The sequence below is a fragment of the Anopheles gambiae genome, chromosome X (assembly GCF_943734735.2).
Source record: "Anopheles gambiae chromosome X, idAnoGambNW_F1_1, whole genome shotgun sequence".
Classification (NCBI taxonomy): Eukaryota; Metazoa; Arthropoda; class Insecta; order Diptera; family Culicidae; genus Anopheles; species Anopheles gambiae.
The window spans coordinates 11,917,709-11,942,193 of NC_064600.1; the positions used below are offsets into that span (position 1 = coordinate 11,917,709).

Consider the following 24,485-nt stretch of genomic DNA (forward strand, 5'->3'; position numbering starts at 1 on the left):
GCACAGTGTGCTCTCTCAGCACAGTGCGTTCTCTTAGCACGGTGCGTTCTCTCAGTAAGTTTGCATGCAGTGTGTGTTGCATGGCAGTGTGTTCAGAGAGCGTACTGTGTGAAGAGAGCGCACTGTGCGAAAAGTGTGCTCAGAGAGCGCACTGTGCAAAGTGTGCGCATTGTGCGAAAAGTGCTAGCACTGTGCTAGCACTTTCGCACTGTGCTAGCACTGTGCTAGCACTTCCGCACTGTGCTAGCACTGTGCTAGCACTTCCGCACTGTGCTAGCACAATGCGCACTTCAAGCACTGTGCTGTGCTGTGCGCACAGTATGATGTGCTGTGCGCACAGTATGATGTGCTGTGCGCACAGTGCGCACAGTAGCACTTTACCCAACACTAGTCACAACTGCACCAAATAGCTGTTTGTTTGCGCTTTTTTGCGAACGTCAAATCTTGTCAACTTTGTCAACTTTATTTCCTGGCTGCTCCAGGTTACAAAATTTTGACAAAAGCTCAAAAAAGTGACAAAAACGTGAGCTGTTTTGAAAATTTTTTCAGCATTTTGTCACTCTCATGGCCTTTCGCCTAATGGCGTTTTGCAATTTTCTGCACCGCCCGTTTTGACATGCCTGGTGGGATCTGAGAAAGGTCCGCGCGCTCCTGTCAAAGGGCGGGCCCAGGAGAGGCCGAGAGCGTTGTGTCAGATACAGCAAACAGCAGCAGCACAAGCTTGGGCCAATTCGCGCTCTCGGGCGCTGCTGTTCCTTTCATTGCACGGGTGTACACCGTTTGTGAAATATACCAGTGGCGGTGAGGTGCGGTGCGTTGCTGTACTTGCGACGCCATCGCACATACTTCGCGAAGCGTTTCTTTTTTTGCTATTTCTTTTACATGCTCCCTGGAGGGGAAGCATTAGCCGTGTAGCAAAAAGCAGCGGCCAGAGGAAAGAGGAAGTCCGTGCAAAGCAAGTCCGCGAACCAGCCAGCCCCAACATTGTCCCACACACACGCACAGACTCAGATGTGGTATCCGCCGGCGTCACCTCATGTGCTGTGCGTCGGCAGTGGTTGGACGGGGTTGGAGCGGAACAGTGAGCCAGCGAGTGCCGGACCGGAAGCGTAGGACTGTGAGGGCAGGCAGTGCCGCGCAGTGAAGCATTGCAAACATACGACGCGGTGCGGTGTGTGCGCGCGTGTGTCTGTTTGCTAGCGTGTGTGTGCGTGTGCGTTTGTGTGCGCGTTTGGAGAGGACCGAAAGTGAGGTGCAACCCGCAAGGCGACACCACCAATCAATTCAACCAGTCACCGACAGTCACCGACTCAACTCAACCATGCCCCTGCTCAGGCGGCAAGTGCTCCAGAAAACGTCGACCGGGGAGCGGCTCCGCGATGGCGACGAGGTGCTCTACTGCCAACCGACCGGGGAGATATTCAGCAACTACGAGTAAGTATGCGCCGTAACGCTGGGCAGGATATGTGTGTGTGCACACACCAACACAAACACACACACACACACACAAAACGCACCAGTACAACAAGGAAAAGCTCTTCTATCTGCAACGCGCTTCTCTTTCCCGTGGTTTGGCCGTGTTTTTTGTTGCAGGGACTACTTCCACCGCATCATGCTCATCTCGTCCATGGTGTGGACCTGTGCGATGACCGGGCGGCCCAATCTCACCTACCTGGAGGCGCTCGACTCGGAGAAGGACGCCCGGAAGCTGCTGAAAACGTTTCCCGCCGCGGTCAAGGGCCCGTTCCTGCTCGTCGCCTCCCACACCCAGCGCACGTCGATCAACGAAATGCACGAGGACGTGTACGGGTTCGTGAAGGACCATCTGTTCAAGGGCGAGTCGGTGGACGCGATGGACCCGGTGCGGAAGGCGTTTCGGCGTGCCACCATCACGAACGTGCTGGTCGATAGGTAAGCTGTCTAGATGGCTGGCAAGAGGCGCAAGGTTCGATTCCCAATTCCGGACGTTGACCTGCGTAGGTCGTTTTGTAAATTAAAAACAAACCAAAAAGTTTTTTTTTAAATCTGTTTCGCGAAATGTCTTCCCTTGCGTCCGTGCGGTTTTTGAAACGGAAATGGCGCAAATTGACTAAACCCAACCTTTGCACCGCCCCCCCCCCCTCCCTTTTTTTTTTAGCACCCTAACGCCCAACGCACTGACGTACCAGGTGCGGGCGGAGGACGACATGACGCCGAAGGTGTGGACCGTACTGCCCGGCAACGTGAAGCGCGACCGCAGCGCGCTAACGCGCGAAAAGTGCAAACTCTTTCTCAAGCAGCACGTGGAGGCCGGCCCGGGCGGCCAGCTGCGCATCAAGGCGGACTCGCTGGCCCGGTTCGTGACCGGCGAGGGCTGGACCGACGGGCTGGTCTTCCACGGCCAGACGCCCAGCTTCCAGCAGTCCAAGCGGCTGAAGCAGAACGCGGAGCGCGGTGAAGCGGGTGGCGGTGGTGCTGCTGCATCGACGGTCAGCACCAAACAGCCGGCCAAACAGAAGAAGCAGACAAAACAGCTGGCGGCCGACGGGGCGGACGGGACCGGCAAGCCGAAAAAAGCGAAAACTCAACCGCCCGCCGACAAGGGCAAGGAGCGCAAGGGCAAGGAGCTGCCAAAGGCGGCGGCGGGATCGACCGCGGGTGGCGGCGGCGGCAAGCAGCAAAGCATCGCCAAGTACGTGGAGAAGCTGCCGGGCGAGACGCAGGCCCTCGAGGCGAAGGCGAAAAAGCAGGAGGAAGAGGCGGCCCAGCTGCGGCTGCGGGTGGAGCAGGAAGCGCTGGCGAAGAGGCGGGCGGAGGAGGAGAAGGCGCTGCTGGCGCAGCAGGTGGTGCTCGCGCTCAAGCGCTACAACGCGGTGCTGGAGGACCAGGAGCTGCCGGACCAGCGGCCGCTGCCGCCGGTGCGCCCTGTTCGGCCCCTGATCGCGGCCCGCCACTTCAGCAGCTTCGTCTTCATACTGGAGTATCTGAACTCGTTCGCGGACCTGCTCGCGATCCGCAGCAAGTTCCCGGGCGGGCTGACGATCCATCTGCTCGAGCGGGCGCTGATACTGCGCGAGGTGAACGGGCCGCTCAGCGACATCTTCCAGGTGCTGCTGAGCGCGATCTTCACCCAGCAGCTGGAGGAGGAGAACGAGGAGAGCGTGCGGTACGAGCGGATCGAGGGGCTGGCCCAGAAGCGGCAAACCGTGCCGGAGCAGGTGCGGGCCCGCGACGCGGCCCTCTGGTGCGAGAAGCACTACTCGACCAAGCTGAGCGAGATGCCGATCGACTCGATGACGGTGTCGGAGCTGCTCCGGCTGCACTTTCTCGCGTCGGGCGCGCTGGTGGAGGAGCGAGCCGCCCGCCACCGCTACCAGAACCGGGGCGGGTACGGCAGCGGGGACGATCCGGGGCTGCGGCTGGTGCGCGACTATCCGCACATCCTGCGCGCGCTCAACTGGTACTCCGTTTACCAGCTGCCGGTCGGCGACATCATCCAGATCCTGTGCTGCCTAATCCACCAGCTGCTGACGTACAGCGGGGTGCGCGATCTGGTAGAGGAGCGGGTCGAGAAGGCGCGCACCGCCCGGACCAGCTACCAGGCGAACCGGTGGGCCCAGCGGCGGCTCACTGTGAAGGCGGGCTCGCTCAAGAACGCGGCCCGCGACGACATGAAGCGCGAGCTGGCCGGCTTCGAGGGCGAACTGGCGGCCCGGGAGGAGTACCGGCGTAAGCTGACCGACCGGCTCGACGAGCAGTGTGCCCGGATCGAGGCGGACGCGCAGCGCCAGCTGAAGGTGCTGCAGGCCGAGTCGGAGCGGCTGAAGGAGGACTTCTTCGACTACCAGATCTATCTCGGCACGGACCGGTGCTACCGCAACTACTGGCTGTTCGAGTCGCTGCCCGGCCTGTTCGTCGAGCACGATCGGACGTACGCGGGCCGGTGCCTGGACCGCCCGACGCCCCACATTCCCGGGCTGGCCGCGTGCGCGCCCGACCAGCGCAAGAAGTACATTACGCGCGCGATCATGCGGTGCGCCGGGACGGACGGTGTGGTCGCCCTGCTCGACGCGAAAGCGATCGCGGACGCAAACGCAGTGTCGTCCTCCTCTACTCGCCCGGCACCTGTAGAAGAAGTGTACGAGCAGCTGCTGACACTCGGCAGCGCCAAGCTGGAGAGCGCCGAGCAGCAGCAGCAGCAGGGCAAGTCGCGTGCCAACTCGGCCGAGCCCGCTACCGACGGCGTGAACGGCGGTGCGGCCACGAATCTCCCAGCACCGGTGCGCCCGGCGTCCAACCAGGAGCTGCTGATGTGCACCGCCCAACCGGACGACTGTCCCGTGCACACGGAGCAGCATCCCGGGACGGTCGGCTGGGGCTACTACGCCACCGCCGACGAGCTGGACGCGCTGATCCGCAGCCTGAACGCGCGGGGCGCCCGGGAGAAGCAGCTGCGCGAGACGCTCGAGTGCGAGCGGGACCTGATCGTGACGCACATCGCGAAGTGCCCGCTCGACAAGCTGTCGGTGGGCGAGGCGGATCGGGCGGGTGCCCTCGCGGACATTGCCTCCCGCAACCAGAAGCGGTACGATGCGCCCAACTTCAGCCACGAGCCGGGCACGGAGCCGAACGAGATACTGGAGGCGGTCTTTCTCGAGAACCTGCTCGAGCTGGAGGCGAAGATAACGGTCGGCTATCTGGGCGTGATGCGGGTGCGCGACCGGGACAAGTGGCGCGAGGCGCTCGAGGCGCACGGGTACGATGCGCAGACGGACAAGCCGCTCGTGTGGGGCCCGAAGCGGCTCGCGCCCAAGGCGGAGGAGGGCGACAACGGCAGGGAGCAGCAGGACGGCGAACAGAAGCAGGTGAAGCAGGAGAATGGCGAGCCGAACGGCGACCGGGTGGACAGCGAGCAGGACCAGAAACCGGTGGTGGCGAAACTACCCGGCGGCGGCGATCTCGATTCGGAGCGGGACAGTCTCGAGCGGCTGATGTCGGAAGCGTCCCACCCGGGCCAGGGGCTGCCCGACACGACAGTCTCCCTACTAGACGAGACGCTAGAGGGCGAAGAGGTGTCGTACCCGCTGCACGAGTCGGAAACGCTGCGCCAGAGGGTGCAGTCGCTCGGCCGGGCCCTGCTGCAGGTGGCGCAGTGCATCGATCCGAAGTTCCTGCGCCACCCGTTCGGCCCGAAGAAGGACCACAAGGACCGGGCGGTGATGCAGCAGAAGCAGCACGAGGGGCTGAAGAATCTGGTCCGGTGGGAGGTGTCGCTGATGCAGTCGACCTGCTACGCACAGCTCTTCCTGCACTACAACGTGCTGTACGATGCGATCCACTGGTCGCGGTCGGCCGAGCGCATCTGCTGCATGATCTGCCGGCGGAAGGGTGACCCGGGGCTGACGCTGCTGTGCGACGAGTGTAACCGGGCCTGCCACACCTACTGCCTGAAGCCGAAGCTGAAGGAGGTGCCGGCCGGCGACTGGTACTGCAAACGGTGCCGGCCCGAAAACTTCAAGGAGAAGCCGAGCGCGAACAGGAAGAAGAAGAAGAAGATGTTCAGGTGGAAGGACGACGAGGAGGAGGACGAGGAGGAGGAGGAGGAGGAGCAGGAGGAGGATGAGGAGGAACAAAACGGAAGAGGGCACAGAAGGGACGAGATGGAGGAGGATGCGGAGGAGGAGGAGGTGGAGGAGCAGGCCGAGGAGGAGGATGGAGACGGTGTGGAGCAGCGGAATGAGGCGGACGAGTCGGCAGGCTCGCAGGGAAGTGGCCCCGAGGACGGGGCGGAGGAGAACGACGACGACGGAAGTGATGCGGATTATCGGGCGAAGCGCTCGAAGCTGATGGTGAAGGTAGCGAAGGTGGCGAAGCGCAGTAAACCGAAAGCGAAAGCGAAACCAACGATCGTGGTGACGTCGACGGGGCGCACCAGCCGCAGTACTGCCGCGACGAACGGCGCCTACCGGTACGGGGACGACGGCGAGGACGACGAGGAGAAGGATGACGACGACGACAACGGGGAGGAGGAGGAGGACGAAGATGAGACGATAGCGGACGAGGACGACGAATCGTACGATGAGCGGGAGGAGCGTCGGAAACGCCCCCGGGCCGCAGCCTCGCTCTCGAACGGTGGCGCCGATCGGAAGCGCAACAATGCCCAGCGGCGGTCCGCCAGCAAGAAGCACAAGCGGGCGGGGGATGCGCAGGACGTGTCGCCGCCCGCGAGCAAGCGAGCCCGGCGGGCGACCAACGGTCGGGCCAAAGTGGCCGGGCCGGGCACGATCGATAGCGACGAGGAGCCGCTCGGTGGCGGCGGGTCGCGCAAAGCGCCGACCCGCACGAGCGCCCGCTCGACCAAGGGCCAACGACGCAGCTCGCCGTACAACGACTACGACGACGAGGAGCTGGACGACGAGGAGGACGGCGACGAGGAAGGCACGGTGGCCCGGTTGCGCATCGGGGCGGCGGCCCGGCGGTCGCGCCGCACCGGCGACGACCTGCCGCTCAACTCGGTCGCGCTCTACACGCTGATCGACGACATACTGAAGCACCCGAACTCGTGGCCGTTCAACCGGCCGGTCTCGGCGAAGGAGGTGCCGGACTACTACGCCGTCATCAAGAGCCCGATGGACTTTGCGCGCATCAAGTCGAAGCTGAACATGGGCGACTACAAGATCAACGAGCAGATGCTGAGCGACGTGCAGCTGGTGTTTCGCAACTGTGATCTCTACAACACCGACGAGACGGACGTCTACCGGTAAGGTCTTGTTTGTTGTTGTACGCTTCATTACAACCTGTATACGTTTTGCTTTCCTCTCGTCCTGTTGCAGCATCGGCCGTGACCTGGAGCGGTACGTGGTGAAACGGTGCAAGGAGCTGAATCTACCCTTCCAGCCCAGTGATATGCAGAAGCCGGGTGTCCAGCAGAACGGCCCACCGTCCAAAAGCGTCAATGGCGTCGGCGACGGCGACGACGGCGCACATCGCAAGTAGTAGCGTGCCGTGTGGCACGAGAGCATCCAGTGGCCTCAGCAACCGCACGGACGGTAAGATAACTTGTAACTACTAGGCTGTGTTGGGTAAATCTGATTCAGATTCGTGAATTTGAATGAATCTTTGAATTGATACAATTAATCTGAATCTCGGTGGCAAAGATTCATGAATCTCAAATAATTATGAATCTCTAAAGATTCATGAATTTCGAAAGACTCCATGAATCCTTGGAGATGCATGAATCTTTGAAGATTAATTTATCTTTAGAGATTCATAAATCCTTGAGGATTCATAGATCCTTGGAAATTTATCAATCTTTCGAAATTAATAAATCCTTGGAGATTCTTCAATTTTTCGAGATGCATCAATCATTCGAGATTCATCACTTTTCGATATTAATGAATCCTTCGAGATTCATTAATCCTTGGATTGATAATACTCAATCTTGCGAGATTCATGAATCCTTGGAGATTCTTCAATCGTTCGAGATTCATGAATCATTGGAGATTCTTCAATCTTTTGAGATTCACGAATCCTTGAGTTGAGGTTACTCAATCTTGCGAGATTCAAGAATCCTTGGATTGAGAATACTCATTTTGCGAGATTCATGAATCCTTAGAGATTCATTATTCTATCGAGAATCCTTGGAGATTCATCAATTTTTCGAGATTCATGCATCCTTGTAGATTCATTATTCTTTCGTGATTCATGAATCCTTGGAGATTCTTCATTCTTTCGAAATTCATGAATCCTTGGATTGAGATTACTCAATATTTCGAGATCCTTAGAGAATCCTTAGAAAATTCATCAATCTATCGAGATTCATCGATCTTTCGAGGTTCATGAATCTTTGGAGATTTATCAATCTTTCGAGATTCATGAATACTTGAAGATACATCAATCGTTCGAATGAATCATTGAAGAGTCATCAATCTTTCAAAAGTCATTCAAATGAATGAATTTCAACGAAAGATGCATGCAACGCAACACTAACTAGGTTCATTATGTCCTTCCTCATGGGTTTTGTCTGTGTGTGTGCAGTAGATTAAAACGTATTTTCTGGCTTGTTTTTTAGGAAGCGTCTACGGATGGCTTTGACTTTCCATCTTCTGCTAGGCACATCGTGTACAGAGTTCATCGGCTAACCATCATTTTAGCTTTGTTCCAGCAGCACCAGCACCACCACAGCTAATGCAAAAAAGAGAAGGGACACAATGTGTATTGCAATAGGTTTAAAGCTAGCTTAAAATCAACAATCCTAGGATAAGGGAACCTATTTACTTATTTAGACCGTAAGGAACAATTCCAAGCAGCAGCGGGGTCTCCACCTGAACTCTCACATTTTTAAGGCCAAGGTTAAGAGGAGGAGAAAGAGCGGGGGTATGTCGAACAAAGTCGTGTGCAGCACGAACAAAAAAAGTCAACCAAATCGCCCCTCCCCCCCTACATAAACACACCTTGTGTGCTTTTCTCTCGTGGATTCTGATTGTGTAACGAAAACCAGTGGCGCGCGTGGGTTGGGTGTATTATGAATCTTGTTAAAACTCTTGTTTTTTTTTGTATTTTCTAATGCTTATGTTCCTAAAGGTATACTACTGAGCTTGGTTTTGTGCTGTGCCCAGGCCAGGCAGCTTCACAGGCGGTAGGAGGGGGACAGGCGCACATTTAGCTTCATTTTCTTTCGTCTTTCATTTACACATAGCATTCAACAAATTTGTGTTTACTCCATTACATGCACCAAACCAGAATCGATTAGTTGATTAAGGCCCATTAAAGGGATTCACACTTTACACACTAGCGGATAAGGAAGGTGTTTAGGACACACACACACACACACACAGATACACTTTAATACGCAACGAGAAGCGATAAGGTAGCGATGATCATCGTAGCAATTGTACAGACATTTTGCTTTTAAGAAAACATACAAAACAGAACCTTATTTCTTGTGAGGCAATTCTATGGAGAAAAAAACACCGGGAAAGGGGGAGTAGATTTTTGCTCTCCTATCAATGAGGTTTGTTTTTTCTTTCTTTTGGATCGTATCACGATGCGCAGGAAGCAGAAGCGAGGACGCAAGCAACTTTGAAGAAAGTGTAATAGGTATAGAGGAAAATGAAAGATTGCTTTTAGATGCTTAAGTTTTACACAATAAATAATAGGAATAAGATGAGCTCCAGCAAACCGGGCTACCATGTGTCATGTGTGTGCGAAGGAAAGAACCATTGGGAATGATCCTTTGGCACGGGAAGCTTCCCCAGTCCGCTTCGTGGAGCAAATGAGGTGAATCTCCACAGTGCAAATGATGCTCAAACCTCTTTGCCAGCAAATGGCAGGAAACGAACCAAAACACCCCATCTGGTCAGGTTGCCCGGAAGATTGCAGAAGACACGCGAGACCGTTTTCCGGAAGTGTTCGCACTCAGATCCAGAACATTCAGAGAGACGAACGGCGAATAGGTTTAGCAAGTATTTATTTACTGTCCAATCTGGGACACGTGTGTGTCAACGCGGAACGGGTCGGCAATGAACCCCCACACCTCCCCACCGAAATGCGCACCCACACATGCAGGCATACAGTGAGTGTGGGCACACACATGTGGACATGCGGGGTGGGTTTTATCGTCGAGCAGATGGGTCCCGCACGGGTGTAACTGTCGACACGCGCGCAACAAACTTTTGATTGCAGAAAGGACCTCTCGCACTAGCTGTGTGTGTGTGTGGGTGCACACGCACACGCACACCCACACACACATGCACACTTTTGACCTTAAGTTGTTAGAAGGCTGAATGTTGGATGCGAAACGCTGGGTTTAGTGGTGCTCCTCGTGCTCCTTCCTCTTCGATTCGGCCCATTTCGCTTGGTTCGCCGGCGAGTTAGCTGGAAGCAGAGACCGACCGGACAGAACATTGGGGGAAACGTTAAAACCCTGTGCGCTCACCCCCTTGCACACCGCGCAAACACCGATACCTACCCAGCTTGTGGATTTTGTAGAACAGCGGAATGGACACGCCGAACGCGATGAAGTAGTAGCGCCAGATCCACTGGTTCTTGAAGTAGTGCTGGATCGGGAACTGGGCCAACTTCGCCGAGAAGGTGTACGGGAACTTCATGGGACGTGCCACCGGGTCCGACATTTTGCTGCTGCTGATGCTGCTGGTGCGTTCTGGGGGGGGATAAGAGAAGAGTTCGCCGATGCCAAGCTGGCCAGGGCGAACAAAAGGGGGTGCGGTTAGATTTGTGGGCTGTCCGGTTCCGACGAGGGCTGCGAAAACCTCCGCGAGACCGTACCGATCGATCCGTAAAGGCGAGTTATTGTTATGTAATGCTTTCGTAAGGGCGGCCCTGTCGCGATGCTTACCTTTCAAAACGAATTTTCAATCAGCAAGAGTGACGGACGGGCCTGGGCGCTTCTTCTTGCTCTTGCTCCGTGTGCCGAAATGTGACAGCCCCGCGGCTGCGGTTGACAGCTGCCACCCGACGTTCGCTGACAGGCCCGTCGCAATGACAGCGCGCGCGCGCGATTCAAACTGCTAACACAAGACGTTAGCGCAACCGTTAGAAACGGTTGCTGGCAGTGCAGACGCTAGACGAGATTTCATAACGGATTATGCGGCAAAAACTAAAACCAAAATCAATCTAATTACAATGACAAATGTAAAGGCCGAGGTACATTGTCCGTAATTTAGCTAGTGTAATTTAGATATTCACCAGCGCATCTTGTGGCGGCTGACCGAAGCATTTTGCCAAACAATTTGGAGCCACTTCAGAAAATATCTTATTTTTACATGTTTTTTACTGAAACTGCACTAAAAAATGTTTGAAATTGATAGATAAAGATGTTGTACAAATATTTAAGCCATTTTTGCATCAAAAACGGTGTAAAAACGGCTTAAATTTGAGATCTGACATGAACATTCCCTCGATGACCAAAAAAAGTTTCCACCAGTCGCCGCTGGATGCGCTAGTAAAAATCGATAGTAGATTAGCGAGTATGGACAATGTACCGCGGCCTTAAAGATAAGATGCGTTAAAGCTACACGCAGCAAGCTTACTTCTAGAGATCTAACTGTACAAATTATACTAAATTTCCAACGCTATTTTCAACGCTGCATATTTACTACCGGATATGGTGCGTCGACTGGAACTGAAATTGTATCGGTTACATACGTGAACCAGGTTTAAACACAGCTCCAAATCAGAATCCAGAAGAATACAGGTACAGTATTTGAAAATAAATGAAATTTGGATCAGTACGGGCTCATGATCGGTTCCAGGACCGGTATGGGTTTAGCATCAGTTTCAGGTCCTTTATGGGTTTACTTTAAGTTCCAGGACTGACATGGATTCATGAATAGTTCCAGGACTGGTATAGGTTCAGTGTCAGTTCCAAGTCCGGTATGGGTTCAGTATCAGTTCCAGTACTGGTATAGGCTCATTATCGGTTCCAGGACCGGTATGGGTTCAGTAGCTGTTCCAGGGCGTATGGGTTCATGATAGAGTCCAGCACTGGTATGGGTTCATGATAGGTTCGAGGACCGGTATTGGTTCATTATCACATCCAGGTCCTTAATAGGTTTACTTTCAGTTCCAGGACTGATATGGATTCATGAGTAGTTCCAGCCTAGAATGGGTTCAGTGTCATTTCCAGCACCGTTATGGATTCAATATCAGTTTCAGGACCGGTATTGGTTTATGTGTAGTTCCAGGACCAGTATGGGTTCCGTATCAGTTCCAATTTAATATTGTATTTCGGTAAATCCTAGTCAGTTTTTATTAACTTCATGTTTTTCCAATGAGAATATTTGAAATATGCCATGAATTATAGCGTTTTATGTTATGACAATATGCTCTGAAAACCGTCATTTCAAATATCCTCCTCAGCACACAATGCCAACTTTGTATTTTCTCAACAGCACGGATAAACGGACAGCCGGATAAAAGGTACCCGAATAAACGGCGCTCCACCGTAGTTGATTCAAACGGTCGATCAGCGACTGTTGAGTTCGTGCCTTGCGCGAGAAGGAAATTGTAGAGGAAAACGGCGTTCAATTGCGAAGAATTTGATCAAATTAAATTAATAACTCGTGTACAACATCAATGGAGTTTCTTTTCTATGGCATTTGATACAAGTTTGCTTTAAATTGATTTGATTTTTGCACCATCAAACGTCTTAAGTCTGCTTGCAGTAGTGAACCAGGCAGTATGTACGATTTCTAACAGCACCATCAAAACAACCGTACCACAGCAGAAGTAGGCCACCTTCGGTCGGTATCACAGACCGGCGCACAGCTGTTTTCTGATAAGGTAAAGCGCTCGGTTTGCACACACCTCCCGGCATTCTAATATTCCGTCCTTTGGTGCCATTTTCGCCACCACCCGACCTTACCAGGGTTCTATGCTACGCCCGCTCGCTCTGCTACCATCCTGCATCCTTCGCCGAACGACAGTAAGCGTTTCCGCCCGGCGCAACACAATGGCCACCGATGGCAGCGGCACGGCCCCGGCGACGACCCCGACGGCGACCGACAACGAGTACTCGGTCGCGTTCGTGACCACGCCGGACAGTGCGGTGGCAACGAAGCTGGCCCGCCAGCTCGTCGAGCGGAAGCTGGTCGCGTGCGTCAACATCATCCCGGGGCTGACGTCGATCTACTCGTGGGAGGACAAGATTAACGAGGACCCGGAGGTGCTGATGATGCTCAAGACGCGCACCGACCGGGTCGAGGAGGTGATACGGTTCGTGCGGGAAAGCCACCCGTACAGTGTGGCGGAGGTGATCGCGATGCCGATAGCGGCTGGCAACCCACCGTACCTCGACTGGATCGGCAAAACTGTCCCCAAGCGGGACGGGTAGCGCGGGTGCCATAGGAAGCGAGCAGGTGAAGAAGTTTTTCCTTTTTCTTTCTTTTGCACATGGGACGGGGAATTGGGCGACGAGAATTGATATTATGGTAGAATATAGAACGGAGGGGGAAATTTCTGTACTGTAATTTCGCGTGCCTTTTATTTCTTTGCTAAAATGGTAACGGTTTTTGCCACACTCTTTAACCCAAATCGTTTCACCGGTAGCATTTATTGATATTTCTGTTCTTTTCTTCCTCACCGTCGCATTGAAATCTACACCCCATTTCGAAATTTGGCAGCCCCGTCAGTAGGCGAGAAACAAAAATACACACACACACACACGGTCCAAACCGGCTGGCTGGAAGTTAACGCACAGAACAAACGTACAAGCTGCTATAGGGTTAATAACGTTTCTTTTTTATGCTTTGCTTTTTGCTATGCTTACACACTTATGTTGCACCCCTGGCGGATCGCATTTTCTTTTCTTTTTTTTCGTTTGCTTGCCTACGACACAGTGAGTGTGGTATCGATAGATTGATGTGTACGAGTTTTGTGTGATGCTGGATACTGATACTTATTATATCACATATACATGCTACGAGTATGATGCGTTTTTCCTCCTTTCTTTCCAGCGCCAGTTAGACTGAGCACGCAGTTGTACAAAAGTGGGTTGTGATGTTGAGCAAGTTGAGAAAGAATTTTGCATACTGGCAGGGAGGAGGAGGGACATTGTGGGTGGGAAACTGTATGGCCGAAAGATTTGGATTAGGGCACAAGCAGAAAAAAAAACAGTAAGTAACCAGTGCTACAAAATGTCATGAGCATCACGTGATGTTCACCAACGAAAACAATGAACATATCCGTGGTAGCTTGATGCTCATTGCTGATACTCAATGAAAGTGCATCATGACATGCCGAACGCGACATGCGAATGCTTGAGTCCAATGCTATACTCCGACTGACAAGCTTAGCTTAAGCCGGTCACAAGCATAATCATGGCCTTTTCTGGCTGTGAACAGTGCTGCCAAATGTCACTGTTTCAGTCACCAACACTCATGACTGAAACGAAGTTCAAGTCAGGTCACATACACAACTGTGATGATCATAGGTGAGACTCAAACCGTTGGTGGATCAATCACATGCTTGGTGACATTTTTTTTTGTACCGCACTCTTGGTCACTCACTTGGTGACGACATGTTCTGTCGATGGAATAATTGGCGTGTGGTCCCGAGCGGTTGCACAACGTGTCACCAAGCATGTGATGGTCGCACCAACTGTTTGAGTCTCACCTCTGATAATCACAGTAGAGCTCGTGACGGTGACATGATTTTGTTTCAGCCGGAATTTGTCATGACTATGTCAGTGACATTTTGCTGAACTGATCACAGTAAAAACAAAAGTCATGACATAGTGACTGACCAAGCGTTGGTGTCACAAAAATGTCACGAAGCATGCATTGGTCACACCAATCGAGTTTTGAGTATCACTTCTGATTATCACAATTGAGTACGTGACGCTGAAATGGACTTTGATTCAGTCAGATTTGTTTTTTTATGACATTGACCGGGACATTTTGCAGCACTGTAAGTAACACACACTTCCAATAAGCTTACTAATAACGTGTTTTTATGTGTCCATCCCCCTCCCGAAATAGCCTCAACATTCGTACGATGTTTGCCTCTCTTTTTTGTTTACCATTTACAACATTCAAATATTGCGCTTAGGTGATGATTGGGTGCTGGCCGCCTGCTGCCTTCCACCATCCTCGCTTTCGCATAAAACCTAACACTGATTGCTGATGCTTGATCGTTATCATTCGCCTGTTGAAATCATGCCCGTCATTGGGGCCGAAAACTAACGGTTGCGTATGCAAAGTACACACACCCAGGGCAGCCTGTTTTTTTTACACCCCGCTACACAGCTTTCTTGCCCCATCTTTTAATCTTCGCGCTAACGATGCACACAACAGCAGACGATAAATAGCAAGAAAAAAAAATCGAAACAATTAACACTTTACGACACACTTTAAAACATGGCTCACAGCATGATACAGGGTTTTCTAGGGGTTCTCATACTTGTGGGACACTTGCTTGACTTTATCTTATTGGAAGTGAACTTCATATGTTGGAAATTGGACTCTATGGCACCCTTTTTGGACAGGCTCCTTGGACATTCCTGTTGGATTTGTCCAACAAGAGTGCTATAGAGTCCAATTCCCATTACATTAAGTTCATTTCCCGTAAGAAAGAGTTAATAAAGTGTCCCACAGCTATGAGAACTTCTGGAAAAAACCTGTAACCTGGGTGGTAGCGGCCACCCATCACGTCACTTCTCCGGTGGATGGTTTTTTTTCTTCTATCGGTTGGGTGCAGTTGGAGGAGGAGGTGGGTGGATGGGTGTGGTCGGTACGATGCTGTTCAATCATCCGCCCTTGCCCCGCCTTTTGGCCACACGATCGATTTGATACGGCTGCTTGCTTGTTGTGTTGTATATGTCGAGCTGATTAGGGGTTTATTAATATTTCCTTCTTCTTCTTCTTCTTCTTCGTTTGCTCTCGTTTCATTACATCTAATCGTACTAGCGGCGCGTAAGGTTTCACATTTTTTTCACTTCCCCTTGTGGCTTACCTTTCATCTTTAGTAACATTTTTTTGTTTCCTCTACGCATTTTACGCTCTCTCTCTCTCTCTCTCTCTCTCTCTCTCTCTCTATCCCTATCTCTCTCTCTTCCTTCTCTTTTCCTCTACTAACTGCAAATCATTAGCTTAACGTAACTTCGTACTCATCACAACAGAAAAATTGAAATAAGCTGGCTCGCTTGGCTTAAAGCTTCGGGCTTTTGATTTGTTTGATTTGTTTTGTTTGTTTGTTTGTCGCGGTGCATAATCTTTCTCTCCCCTCACCGGTGGTTTTGCGCCCCACCTGCTTGCAACCTAATTACACAACAAGCCGTTACCGGGAGCGCCATATTAAAGGGATTTTTCATGGATCGACCATCAAACTAATGCAACTGCGCTGCCCGAAAGTTTGCTAAATATACTACGAAATCAAAGGTTATATCATTAAAATATGTGTGTGTGTGTTTGTGTATCTGTGTGGTTTTATGATGGGTTTGTTTTTTTGTGGTTGTTGTGGGGAAACAATTTAATAAAACGATCCAAACACAAAACCCATTCGATACAGTTCGTTTAGTTAAAAGAAGGAACGAGAAAAATAAAATCGCAACAGAAGAGCCGTTACAATGCTCCCCACTAAGCGATACATCGGCGCACGTGTCTACTATTTGCCATCTTTCTCATTTAGCTAAATCTCGAAAACAAACAAACAAAAAATGTAACTAAAGCTAAACACGGCACGAGTCGCACTGGCCCGTAACTCATACCGAAAATGAAAATTAATGTGGTGATGGGGGTGAGGAAATTAAAAACAAAACGGGCCGCACAGCTGTCTCTCGCGCACGCGAACGCTAAATCTCAAATTGGTCTAAACGCTAAACGGTAATGAAATACGGCCCCCAGACCCCCTCCTGTGCAACACGTACATTCACGCGGTTTGATTTTACATCTCGCGCCCTACGGCACTATTTCCTACTCGGTCTCCCTCTCGCCCGGTGGTGAACGCTCCACCACTACTAAACAGACTAAAACAGACAGAGCCCACACGCCGCGGGAAATCTAATTGTGAATGATAGTTGTGTGTTTGCCGTAAATAATGCGCACTAGCGCCTCCTAGCCCCCACCCACACATATGCACATAAACAAGTGCCCTTTTGAGTGCACCGCCAGACAGAACTAATCTTACAATATCTGCTACTAATTTCATTTCACGGTGTTTGGTTTTTGCCCCGTGCACCGTCCTACTAGGCCCAGGCGCTGCTGCAGAGCTCGAAATCTTAAACGCAACAAAGAAAACAAAAATAAAAAACGAAGCACGGCACCGAAACGCGACAAGGGGTTCGCGGGACTCTCGTGTACACACCCGGTTGCTCCCCCTTTGCCCCCCTCCCCCCTCCACCCGCACCACGGTCTGCGATAGAGTGCAGAGGGGAAGTAAACCGTGCCGGGTTGGTGTGGTGTCGGGGCTGTTGGGCTGCCAGGGCGCCGCGACGATACACACTTAGGAACGACACACGCGCCATACTGCGCGGCAAGGGAAAGGAGGGGTGCGGGTGGAACGAAAAGCAGGGGGATAGGGGCGACGGCATGGATGGCTTAAGCACACTACGTGCAGCAGGCCTTGTAGGCGGGTAACCGCTCGCCGGTGCTCCTGTTCACGACCACCCGGTCCGGGTTGTCGGTCGTCTCCTTGCCGGCCACCTTGTCCAGGATGGCTTCGGCCAGCTCGCGGAACGCCAGCTCGATGTTCGTGTTCGCTTTGGCGGACGTTTCCATAAAGCGGATGTCATGTTCGCGGGCAATCTGTGCAGGGAAATGGGACACGGGCATGGTAGAACGATGAGATTGATAGCGTGGTGATAAACAGGAAAGAAAAGAAAAAAACCCCTCTGCGAGCTAACTTACATTTTCGCCCCTCTCTTTGCGCACCGCACGCTTGTCCGCCATGTCGCACTTGTTGCCGAGGATCATCTTTTCCACGTCCTCGTTGGCGTGCTGCAATGCAAAAAAAAAAAGCGGGAAATGAATGCGGAAACATGCAGGAGAGACAGGGATTTACAAAACAATAAACGACTAAGGCGTACCTCGTCTATATTTCGCAACCATTTCACTATATTGTCAAAGCTTTTCTCGTTCGTTATGTCGTACACCAGCATGATGCCCATCGCGCCGCGGTAGTAGGAGGTGGTGATCGTATGAAACCGTTCCTGTCCCGCCGTGTCCCAGATCTGTAGCTTTATTTTCTTGCCCCGCAGCTCGATGGTTTTGATTTTAAAGTCAATTCCTGCGATGATGGGGAGAGAGATAGATAGAGAAAAAAACGTGAATAAGGTTGTTTATGCAAGGAATGAACTACGCTTGGGCAATTCGGTTCATTTTGATGAACGTGAACGTACTAGTTCTTTCATGCAGATGAACTGAACGTTGGTTCGCAAAATGTCACAGTCAATGTCATAAAAAATCCTACTGAAACAAAATCCATGTCAGCGTCACGTACTCAATTGTGATAATCAGAGGTGATACTCAAAACTCGATTGGTGTGACCAATGCATGCTTCGTGACATTTTTGCGACACCAACGCTTGGTCAGTCACTATGTCATGACTTTTGTTTTAACTGTGATCAGTTCAGCAAAATGTCACTGACATAGTCATGACAAATTCCGGCTGCAACAAAATCATGTCAGCGTGACAAGCTCTACGCGTGATGAACAGAGGTGAGACTCAAACAGTTGTTGCGACCATCACATGCTTGATGACACGTTGTGCAACCGCTCGGGACCACACGCCAAGTATTCCATCGACAGAACATGTCGTGACCAAGTGAGTGACCAAGAGTGCGGTACTAAAAAAAATGTCACCAAGCATGTGATTAATCCACCCACTGTTTGAGTCTCATCCCTGATCATCACAGTTGTGTATGTGACCTGACTTGAACTTCGTTTCAGTCATGAGTGTTGGTGACTGAAACAGTTGCATTTGGCTTTTCACAGCCAGAAAAGGTCATGATTATGCTTGTGACCGGCTTAAGCTAAGCTTGTCAGTCGGAGTATCGCGTTGGACTCAAGCACTTTCATTGAGTATCAGCAATGAGCATCAAGCTACCACGGATATGTTCATTGTTTTCGTTGGTGGACATCTCGTGGTGCTCATGACATTTTTCAGCACTGGTAAATTGTTACATTTTAAAAGAAGAATATAATAAGTGTATTACATCTTCAAAATTATCAAGCAGACCAGGACGTTCTTTATTTTGACTGGTAGGACGTTCTTTTCGTGAACGTCCTCATATTACGGTTCACAGTTCATAAAAAGAATGTCTTACCCGTCGAAATAGAGAACGTCCTAGTCGGATAGATCGTTCATCTCTTTCAATACAAATATGAACAACTCATTACATTATGATTTATAAAAGACCGCTGAACGTTGCTTAGATGAACTTAGGTCGTTCGCTCTTTAGAACCAACTGAATGAATCGTACGGTTCTGGTTCTTGGGGCACACCTCTAGAATCGAACCGTCTAACCCAGCAGTCGACAAACTTTACGACCGAAAGTGCCAAATTCTACAAAAATGTTCGTAGAGATTCACCTGAAGAGCCCAAGTGTTAATTGTTTAGAGCCGCTATTTCGATATCAAACAACCATACTTTTCCACTCGCTTCTCTAACCCAACCCAAAAACCCGAATATTTTGAGCATGACATTTCGTAACGTCGTACTCTTCCATCTTTTATTACAGTAGTATGAAAAGTTGGACAAATTATTACAGGGGTTGTTTTCAGGAGTTTTCCCGAGCTCATAATTTTGGGACAGTTTCTTCCCTCTTGGCAGGTCATACAGATAGCTGATGAAATAAGGTGAAACACTTCTTACGCCGTAACCTGAACGATTTAAGCCTTGTGGGCTGAAGCTGAATCCTGTTGGAAAAACAGTTTTTGCTCTCTCTCTCTCTCTCTCTCTCTCTCTCTCTCTCTCTCTCTCTCTCTCTCTCTCTCTCTCTCTCTCTCTCTCTCTCTCTCTCTCTCTCTCTCTCTCTCTCTCTCTCTCTCTCTCTCTCTCTCCAAAACGTCTTTCATCATAAGACTTCAAATGGCTTTTAATAATACAAAAACAGAGGCAATTTCCCTTTTGTCCATATAGCTCCCCAAACCAACACAAAGGACGAATTTTGATATCGTCCAACTGCTTGTATATCATGTTCAATACGATCATATTACTAGTTCTATGTTATCTCCAGACAAATCAAATTTTCGTCCAACAAAATATGTTTGTGATCAGCATGCGCTTTCCAAGCAGCAACCGAGATCCCACTAGACTACTTCTATTACAATTAGTTTTAACAAATAGGAATTACCGATCATTAATCTTACTTGGATGCTATATTATTACCGAAAAACAACTAAAGCAAAAATCGTATTGCTTGCTATTATTAACCAATTGCCCTGCTTTTTAATGTTTGATAAAGTAACAATTTAAGTGCAAAATTAACTGACCCCGCGGCTTTCTATCATTTACAAAATTTGTCCCTTTACCTCAAAATTTTGCCGGTCACTGCTCTACCTACCATGAGCTTAGCTTAGCTCACATGCTTAGCTCCTTTCATTACATTCACTTTAGCACATATTGGCTTTTAGCAATATAATATTTAATAGCATGGAAAAATTTTACAAACTACAACTGATGTTAAGTGTTACGACAGGAATTCTATGTTAAATGAGACAAAAATTGTTTGATTAATAAACGTTAGCAGCACTTTTTTATGCGTTCAACTCCAGCATCAAATATGAAAATTAAAAGTTGTTAAAAGTTTGTCGGTAGTAATGTGTTGAGAATTAAAGCGAGAAGACATGTAATTAGCATAAGAGAAGATGAAAAAAACAACAGTATGACAAATTGTTTTACGTCCATCCAGGGGACTTGATAGAAATGTCGTTTCACTAGAGCATTAACACGATCGACAAGCTGATGGAGCAGTACATTTTAAATAGCAATAATAATAAATTTAGATAGTAGATTTTAAAATCGATTTTTCTTGAATTTAATTGCTCGAAGCTGGCCTCATGCTTGACACATAGCAAAATTGTCACACTCGTCCAAAAGAGGGCACGTATTATCTAATCAAAGCTTGTAGTAGGGATTAGCAAACAGAGAGGGGAGAAAATCCGATAATTGGACACAGGCAACGGGCTCCCAAACGCCGCACCCTTCAACGTAAACTAGTGGTAGACTGTTCAACCGCTCTAGAAACAGGGAGAGAAGCATGAAAGAAATTAGCCTTTTTTGCCATTGAATAAACGTTACGGAGAAGTGGATCAGCATGGATTGTATTACAAACATCATGTTAGAACAATTATCATAATCGACACCTTTGCTAAAGTAGTTAAAAAGAGTGAGTAAATAAATCAAAAACAAAAAGAGATACGAAGCGAATGATTTACGTGTAACCCTTTCACGTGCCCTTTTTTACAGGGCTACGGAAATAAATTTCAACGATCCTCTTTAATGTAAAAAGTACGCCGAAGACAATGGTCCTGAAACCCAACTAAAATGAGTTACTTATTAAGAGACCTAATATCAAAACCAACCCAATACTGGTCTTGATTCCAATAAACCACGTTTTCTGGGACCTATCATGAACTCATATCGGTCCTGAAACTGATACTGAATCCATACCGATACTGGAACTGATACTGAACATATACGGGTATTGGAACTGATACTGAACCCATGCAGGTCCTGGAACCTATAATGTACCCATATCGACCCTAGCATCTATCATGAACCCATACGGATTCCGGGTTCCTGGAACCGATCATGTACCCGTACCGGGTCTGAAACTGATAATGAACCTATACCGGTAATGGAACCTATCATGTACCCATATCGGTCCTAGAGCCTCTCATCTGCCCATACCGGTCCTCGAATCTATCATGAACCCACATCGGTATTGAAACTGAAACTGAACCCAAACATGAACTGGGGTCCGGGAACTGCTACAAAACCAATACCATTCTTGGAACCTATCATGAAATGAACCCATACCGGTCCTGGAACTGATACTGAACCTATACCGACCATGGTACTCTAATCATGAACGCATACTGGTTCTGTATTCAATCATGAAACCTTACTAGTACTGGAAGCAATCATAAACTCATGATGATCCAAGAACAGCTCCAGATTTCATTCATTTCCTGGACCAGTACCTGGACTTACTCTAGTTTTCGGCAACGATAACTGATACATTTCCAGTTCCAGATGATAAACCATATCCGGGATAGCAAATGTATGTGGGGACAATGTCGGCCTATACAGGCTTTCGAGACTTAATTCATTACCACTCAATAAGTCAAAATCCTTGCTACGGGGAGACGATCCACTCTAGGTTTAAACCCATGACGGGCATGTTATTGAGCCGTACGAGTTGACGACTGTACCACGCGACCGCCCCCAATTGTTGGACAGTTATACAGCTTCAAAAGGCCGTTACATTTTTTCATCGATTTCGTTTTGGGCTGCCGTTTGACCCGCCCTTTCCGAGAACCGTGATATTGTGCTGTAAGACTTAGAAATCGTATGGTCGGCGAAAGGGTTAACCACCCGGCAGAAAGCAGCAAATAGCTAGCAAGGGTTTCAAAAATTAAAAAATAAAAACCGGCCGAACAGAGCCTCGCCCCGACTTACCGATGGTCGAGATGAAGGTGGACGTGAACGCGTCGTCGGAAAAGCGAAACAGGATGCAGGTTTTCCCCACGCCGGAGTCGCCGATCAGCAGCAGCTTGAACAGCAGGTCGTATGTTTTCTTCGCCATTTTTTGTTTTGTTTCTTCCCTCTAAGCAGGCTGGGTTCGGCTGCGGCTCTTGCTGTTATCGAACTTGTTGCTTGTTGCTATTGCTTAGCGCGTGTGTGCGTGCTCGAAAGGTTTGATTACGCGCTTTCTTACGGCTCGGTTGATAGGGCGGCGGGTTGGTGGTGGTGGGATTTTTGGTTTCTTTTGTTGGTTTTGCACTTCAATCGGGGGAGGTTGACTTCGAAGCAGGGGCCAATGCGGTCTACTACTTCGACGGGGTCGGCAGCGCTATCTGTCCCTGGTTTGGTACGGTGGTTTCTCCCTGGGGTCGTCCCGTTCCTCTGCAGCCCGGTCTTGGGGCTTTACTGGCACTGGGGAGGTTTTACACGCCACCCGTTTGCCTTCGATCGCTGTAAAGAGGTATACGAAAAATTAGTCACACTGTCACAGGGATTGGTTTACGAGGCCGAGCTATGACCGATGACTCAATTGAACCGGCCGATGAGTTCATGCAATGACCGTCCGAACAGGCGAACGGCAACGGCGGCAGCTATCAATAAAGGATCACACGCAGAGTTCAATAGGGCGCAAAAAAAAAAAAAAAACTGTTCGCTTTGCTGCTTACAAAGGAATGGGGGCTAGGCCCTTGCTTAACTAGCAATAATAAACGCTCGCCCCTGTACTTGAAGGTTCGCGTGCAGGCGGCTTCCAAACCCCCCCCCCAAGCCCTTTATTTTACTCCCTTGTGGCTACACACAAACACACGCACACTCACACACGAACAATACGCGGGGCAAGATATGATGAAACCGAACAGTTAACAGTGTTACTATATTTGTCGATGTTCTAATGCACCCACGGGATCTTTCTTCCAGGCAGTGGAGGAGAAGATGATGCAAGGAATGAAGGGGAGGGGCTGTGTGAGCGCGCACAAACACACGCCCAAACACACACACACACACACACACATAAACATGCACACTCACACACACAATCACACGTACGAGCCCCGGTAACAGATTGGGTCTGGCGTCTGGCGAGCCCGGGACCAGTGACTTGCCTGTGCGTTTAATTAAATGCTGCGCCCGTTTGTGTTTGAGGGTGGCAAAGCTTCCGTCGCTTCACGTGAATCACGGACACACACTTGCTTTGACGTGGGTTTTGGGGTGGCGGCTCGGCTCGGCTCGGCTGCTTTTGCTGGCTAATGTACACCGTGTTGGTTGCTCCCTTCTGCTGTTGGCGGGCGTCCCTCGATCTCGCTAATGCTATTTGCCTGCTTGCAGTAAACCTTTGCTGCCTTGTTTTTTCGTTGTTCGCCGTTTTATTTTTTTGGTACCGTTCCCTTTGCACGCACTTGCACCTCTCTGTCAGGCTGTCGGTGGCTTTGGGGTTATCGTTCAGCCGCGGCCACAGCAGGGGCGAGCCAGGCGAAAACATCACCCGCGCTGACAGCTGCCTGACAGCGCGTTGTCGCTTTTGACACTTTGAGGGCAGCAGTTTGCGAACGGGCATTTGAATGGCAACGTTTGACCGTTAGGGTGCCAATAATGTGGTGTGAAAAAAAGCACTGACAAGAGCATTGCATTTAATTGTACACATGTAAGTAGCCCAGCGCACTAGCAGCAATCGAACACGACATCGAACATGAAAAATGTATGGGATTTGACATGTTCGATTTGGCAACCAACAACCAACAGCGCCGGGTATGAGAAAAATTCGAGTTTGAATTGTTGAGTTTAAAATGACAATACGTTTTGTTTCATGCATACACGATCCGCAAGCAATCCTGCTTTGATAATTCCGACTATCCTTTTCGTCCGGCCACATAGCGACAGCTAAGAACTTCTTCTTCTTCTTTGGCTCAAACCAACCGTTGTCGGTCAAGGCCTGCCCGCCTGGACCACTTGTTGGGTTGGCTTTCAGTGACTTATGGATTACCCCCCATAGCAGGATAGTCAGTCCTACGTATGGCGGCACAGTCCATTCGAGGCTTGAACCCATGACGGGCATGTTGTTAAGTCGTACGAGTTGACGACTGTACCACGGGACCGGCTAGGAATTAGTGATGGGAAAAATAAATTTTTGGTCGGTATCGATTCCTGCTAGCTACGAAGTTCTCTGGAATCGATTCCAGAATCGGAATCGGAATTGGCTTCAGCATCGGCTCCGAAATCAGAATCGCTTTCAGAATTGGAATCGGTTCTGGAGTCAGAATCGGTTTCGGTATCTCAATAAGAAGAGACTTTTGGATCTGATGTAT

The 24,485-nt window shown here is 50.0% G+C and overlaps 4 protein-coding genes across 11 annotated transcripts; 2 read left to right on the top strand and 2 right to left on the bottom strand.

The window, feature by feature from the left end:
* Positions 1 to 637: 637 nt before the first annotated feature.
* Positions 638 to 9,159, top strand: LOC1272417 (bromodomain adjacent to zinc finger domain protein 1A). The gene is made up of 5 exons (XM_061640571.1): positions 638 to 1,434; positions 1,594 to 1,911; positions 2,138 to 6,739; positions 6,813 to 7,028; positions 8,051 to 9,159. The coding sequence occupies exons 1-4, from the start codon at positions 1,322 to 1,324 to the stop codon at positions 6,973 to 6,975; spliced, it is 5,196 nt and encodes a 1,731-aa protein (XP_061496555.1). The 5' UTR covers positions 638 to 1,321; the 3' UTR covers positions 6,976 to 7,028; positions 8,051 to 9,159.
* A 272-nt stretch (positions 9,160 to 9,431) lies between these two features.
* Positions 9,432 to 10,476, bottom strand: LOC1272441 (uncharacterized). 4 transcript variants are annotated; one of them, XM_311195.6, is made up of 3 exons: positions 10,337 to 10,476; positions 9,950 to 10,178; positions 9,432 to 9,855 (listed from the first exon to the last, which is right to left on the bottom strand). In XM_311195.6, exons 2-3 carry the CDS (start codon positions 10,110 to 10,112, stop codon positions 9,788 to 9,790), a joined length of 231 nt encoding a protein of 76 aa, XP_311195.5. In that variant the 5' UTR covers positions 10,113 to 10,178; positions 10,337 to 10,476; the 3' UTR covers positions 9,432 to 9,787. The 4 variants fall into 4 exon arrangements, with proteins under 4 accessions (XP_311195.5, XP_061496574.1, XP_061496576.1 ...); XM_061640590.1 differs by having other exon boundaries at positions 9,950 to 10,141; positions 10,337 to 10,449; XM_061640592.1 differs by having other exon boundaries at positions 9,950 to 10,141; positions 10,267 to 10,395.
* A 1,479-nt stretch (positions 10,477 to 11,955) lies between these two features.
* On the top strand, positions 11,956 to 12,968 carry LOC1272276 (divalent-cation tolerance protein CutA). The gene is made up of 2 exons (XM_311196.5): positions 11,956 to 12,282; positions 12,368 to 12,968. The coding sequence occupies exon 2, from the start codon at positions 12,374 to 12,376 to the stop codon at positions 12,830 to 12,832; it is 459 nt and encodes a 152-aa protein (XP_311196.6). The 5' UTR covers positions 11,956 to 12,282; positions 12,368 to 12,373; the 3' UTR covers positions 12,833 to 12,968.
* Positions 12,969 to 13,021: 53 nt separating this feature from the next.
* Positions 13,022 to 23,655, bottom strand: LOC1272433 (ras-related protein Rab-10). Of its 5 annotated transcripts, none has more exons than XM_061642924.1 (5): positions 23,286 to 23,655; positions 22,120 to 22,635; positions 17,522 to 17,721; positions 17,343 to 17,432; positions 13,022 to 17,240 (listed from the first exon to the last, which is right to left on the bottom strand). In XM_061642924.1, the coding sequence occupies exons 2-5, from the start codon at positions 22,244 to 22,246 to the stop codon at positions 17,043 to 17,045; spliced, it is 615 nt and encodes a 204-aa protein (XP_061498908.1). In that variant the 5' UTR covers positions 22,247 to 22,635; positions 23,286 to 23,655; the 3' UTR covers positions 13,022 to 17,042. The 5 variants fall into 5 exon arrangements, with proteins under 5 accessions (XP_061498908.1, XP_061499029.1, XP_061499148.1 ...); XM_061643045.1 differs by having other exon boundaries at positions 23,212 to 23,621; XM_061643164.1 differs by having other exon boundaries at positions 23,001 to 23,287.
* Positions 23,656 to 24,485: the final 830 nt, after the last annotated feature.

Excerpts from the sequence above, each read along its gene's own strand:
- LOC1272433 (XM_061642924.1), bottom strand. The coding sequence starts at position 22,246 with ATGGCGAAGAAAACATACGACCTGCTGTTCAAGCTGCTGCTGATCGGC. Across the intron at positions 17,433-17,521 it reads GGTTGCGAAATATAGACGAG|CACGCCAACGAGGACGTGGA; the intron begins GTACGCCTTAGT and ends TTTGCATTGCAG. Across the intron at positions 17,241-17,342 it reads GCAAAGAGAGGGGCGAAAAT|ATTGCCCGCGAACATGACAT; the intron begins GTAAGTTAGCTC and ends TTCCCTGCACAG.
- LOC1272417 (XM_061640571.1), top strand. The coding sequence starts at position 1,322 with ATGCCCCTGCTCAGGCGGCAAGTGCTCCAGAAAACGTCGACCGGGGAG. Across the intron at positions 1,435-1,593 it reads GAGATATTCAGCAACTACGA|GGACTACTTCCACCGCATCA; the intron begins GTAAGTATGCGC and ends TTTTTGTTGCAG. Across the intron at positions 1,912-2,137 it reads ACGAACGTGCTGGTCGATAG|CACCCTAACGCCCAACGCAC; the intron begins GTAAGCTGTCTA and ends TTTTTTTTTTAG.
- LOC1272441 (XM_311195.6), bottom strand. The coding sequence starts at position 10,112 with ATGTCGGACCCGGTGGCACGTCCCATGAAGTTCCCGTACACCTTCTCG. Across the intron at positions 9,856-9,949 it reads CTACAAAATCCACAAGCTGG|CTAACTCGCCGGCGAACCAA; the intron begins GTAGGTATCGGT and ends CTCTGCTTCCAG.
- LOC1272276 (XM_311196.5), top strand. The coding sequence starts at position 12,374 with ATGCTACGCCCGCTCGCTCTGCTACCATCCTGCATCCTTCGCCGAACG.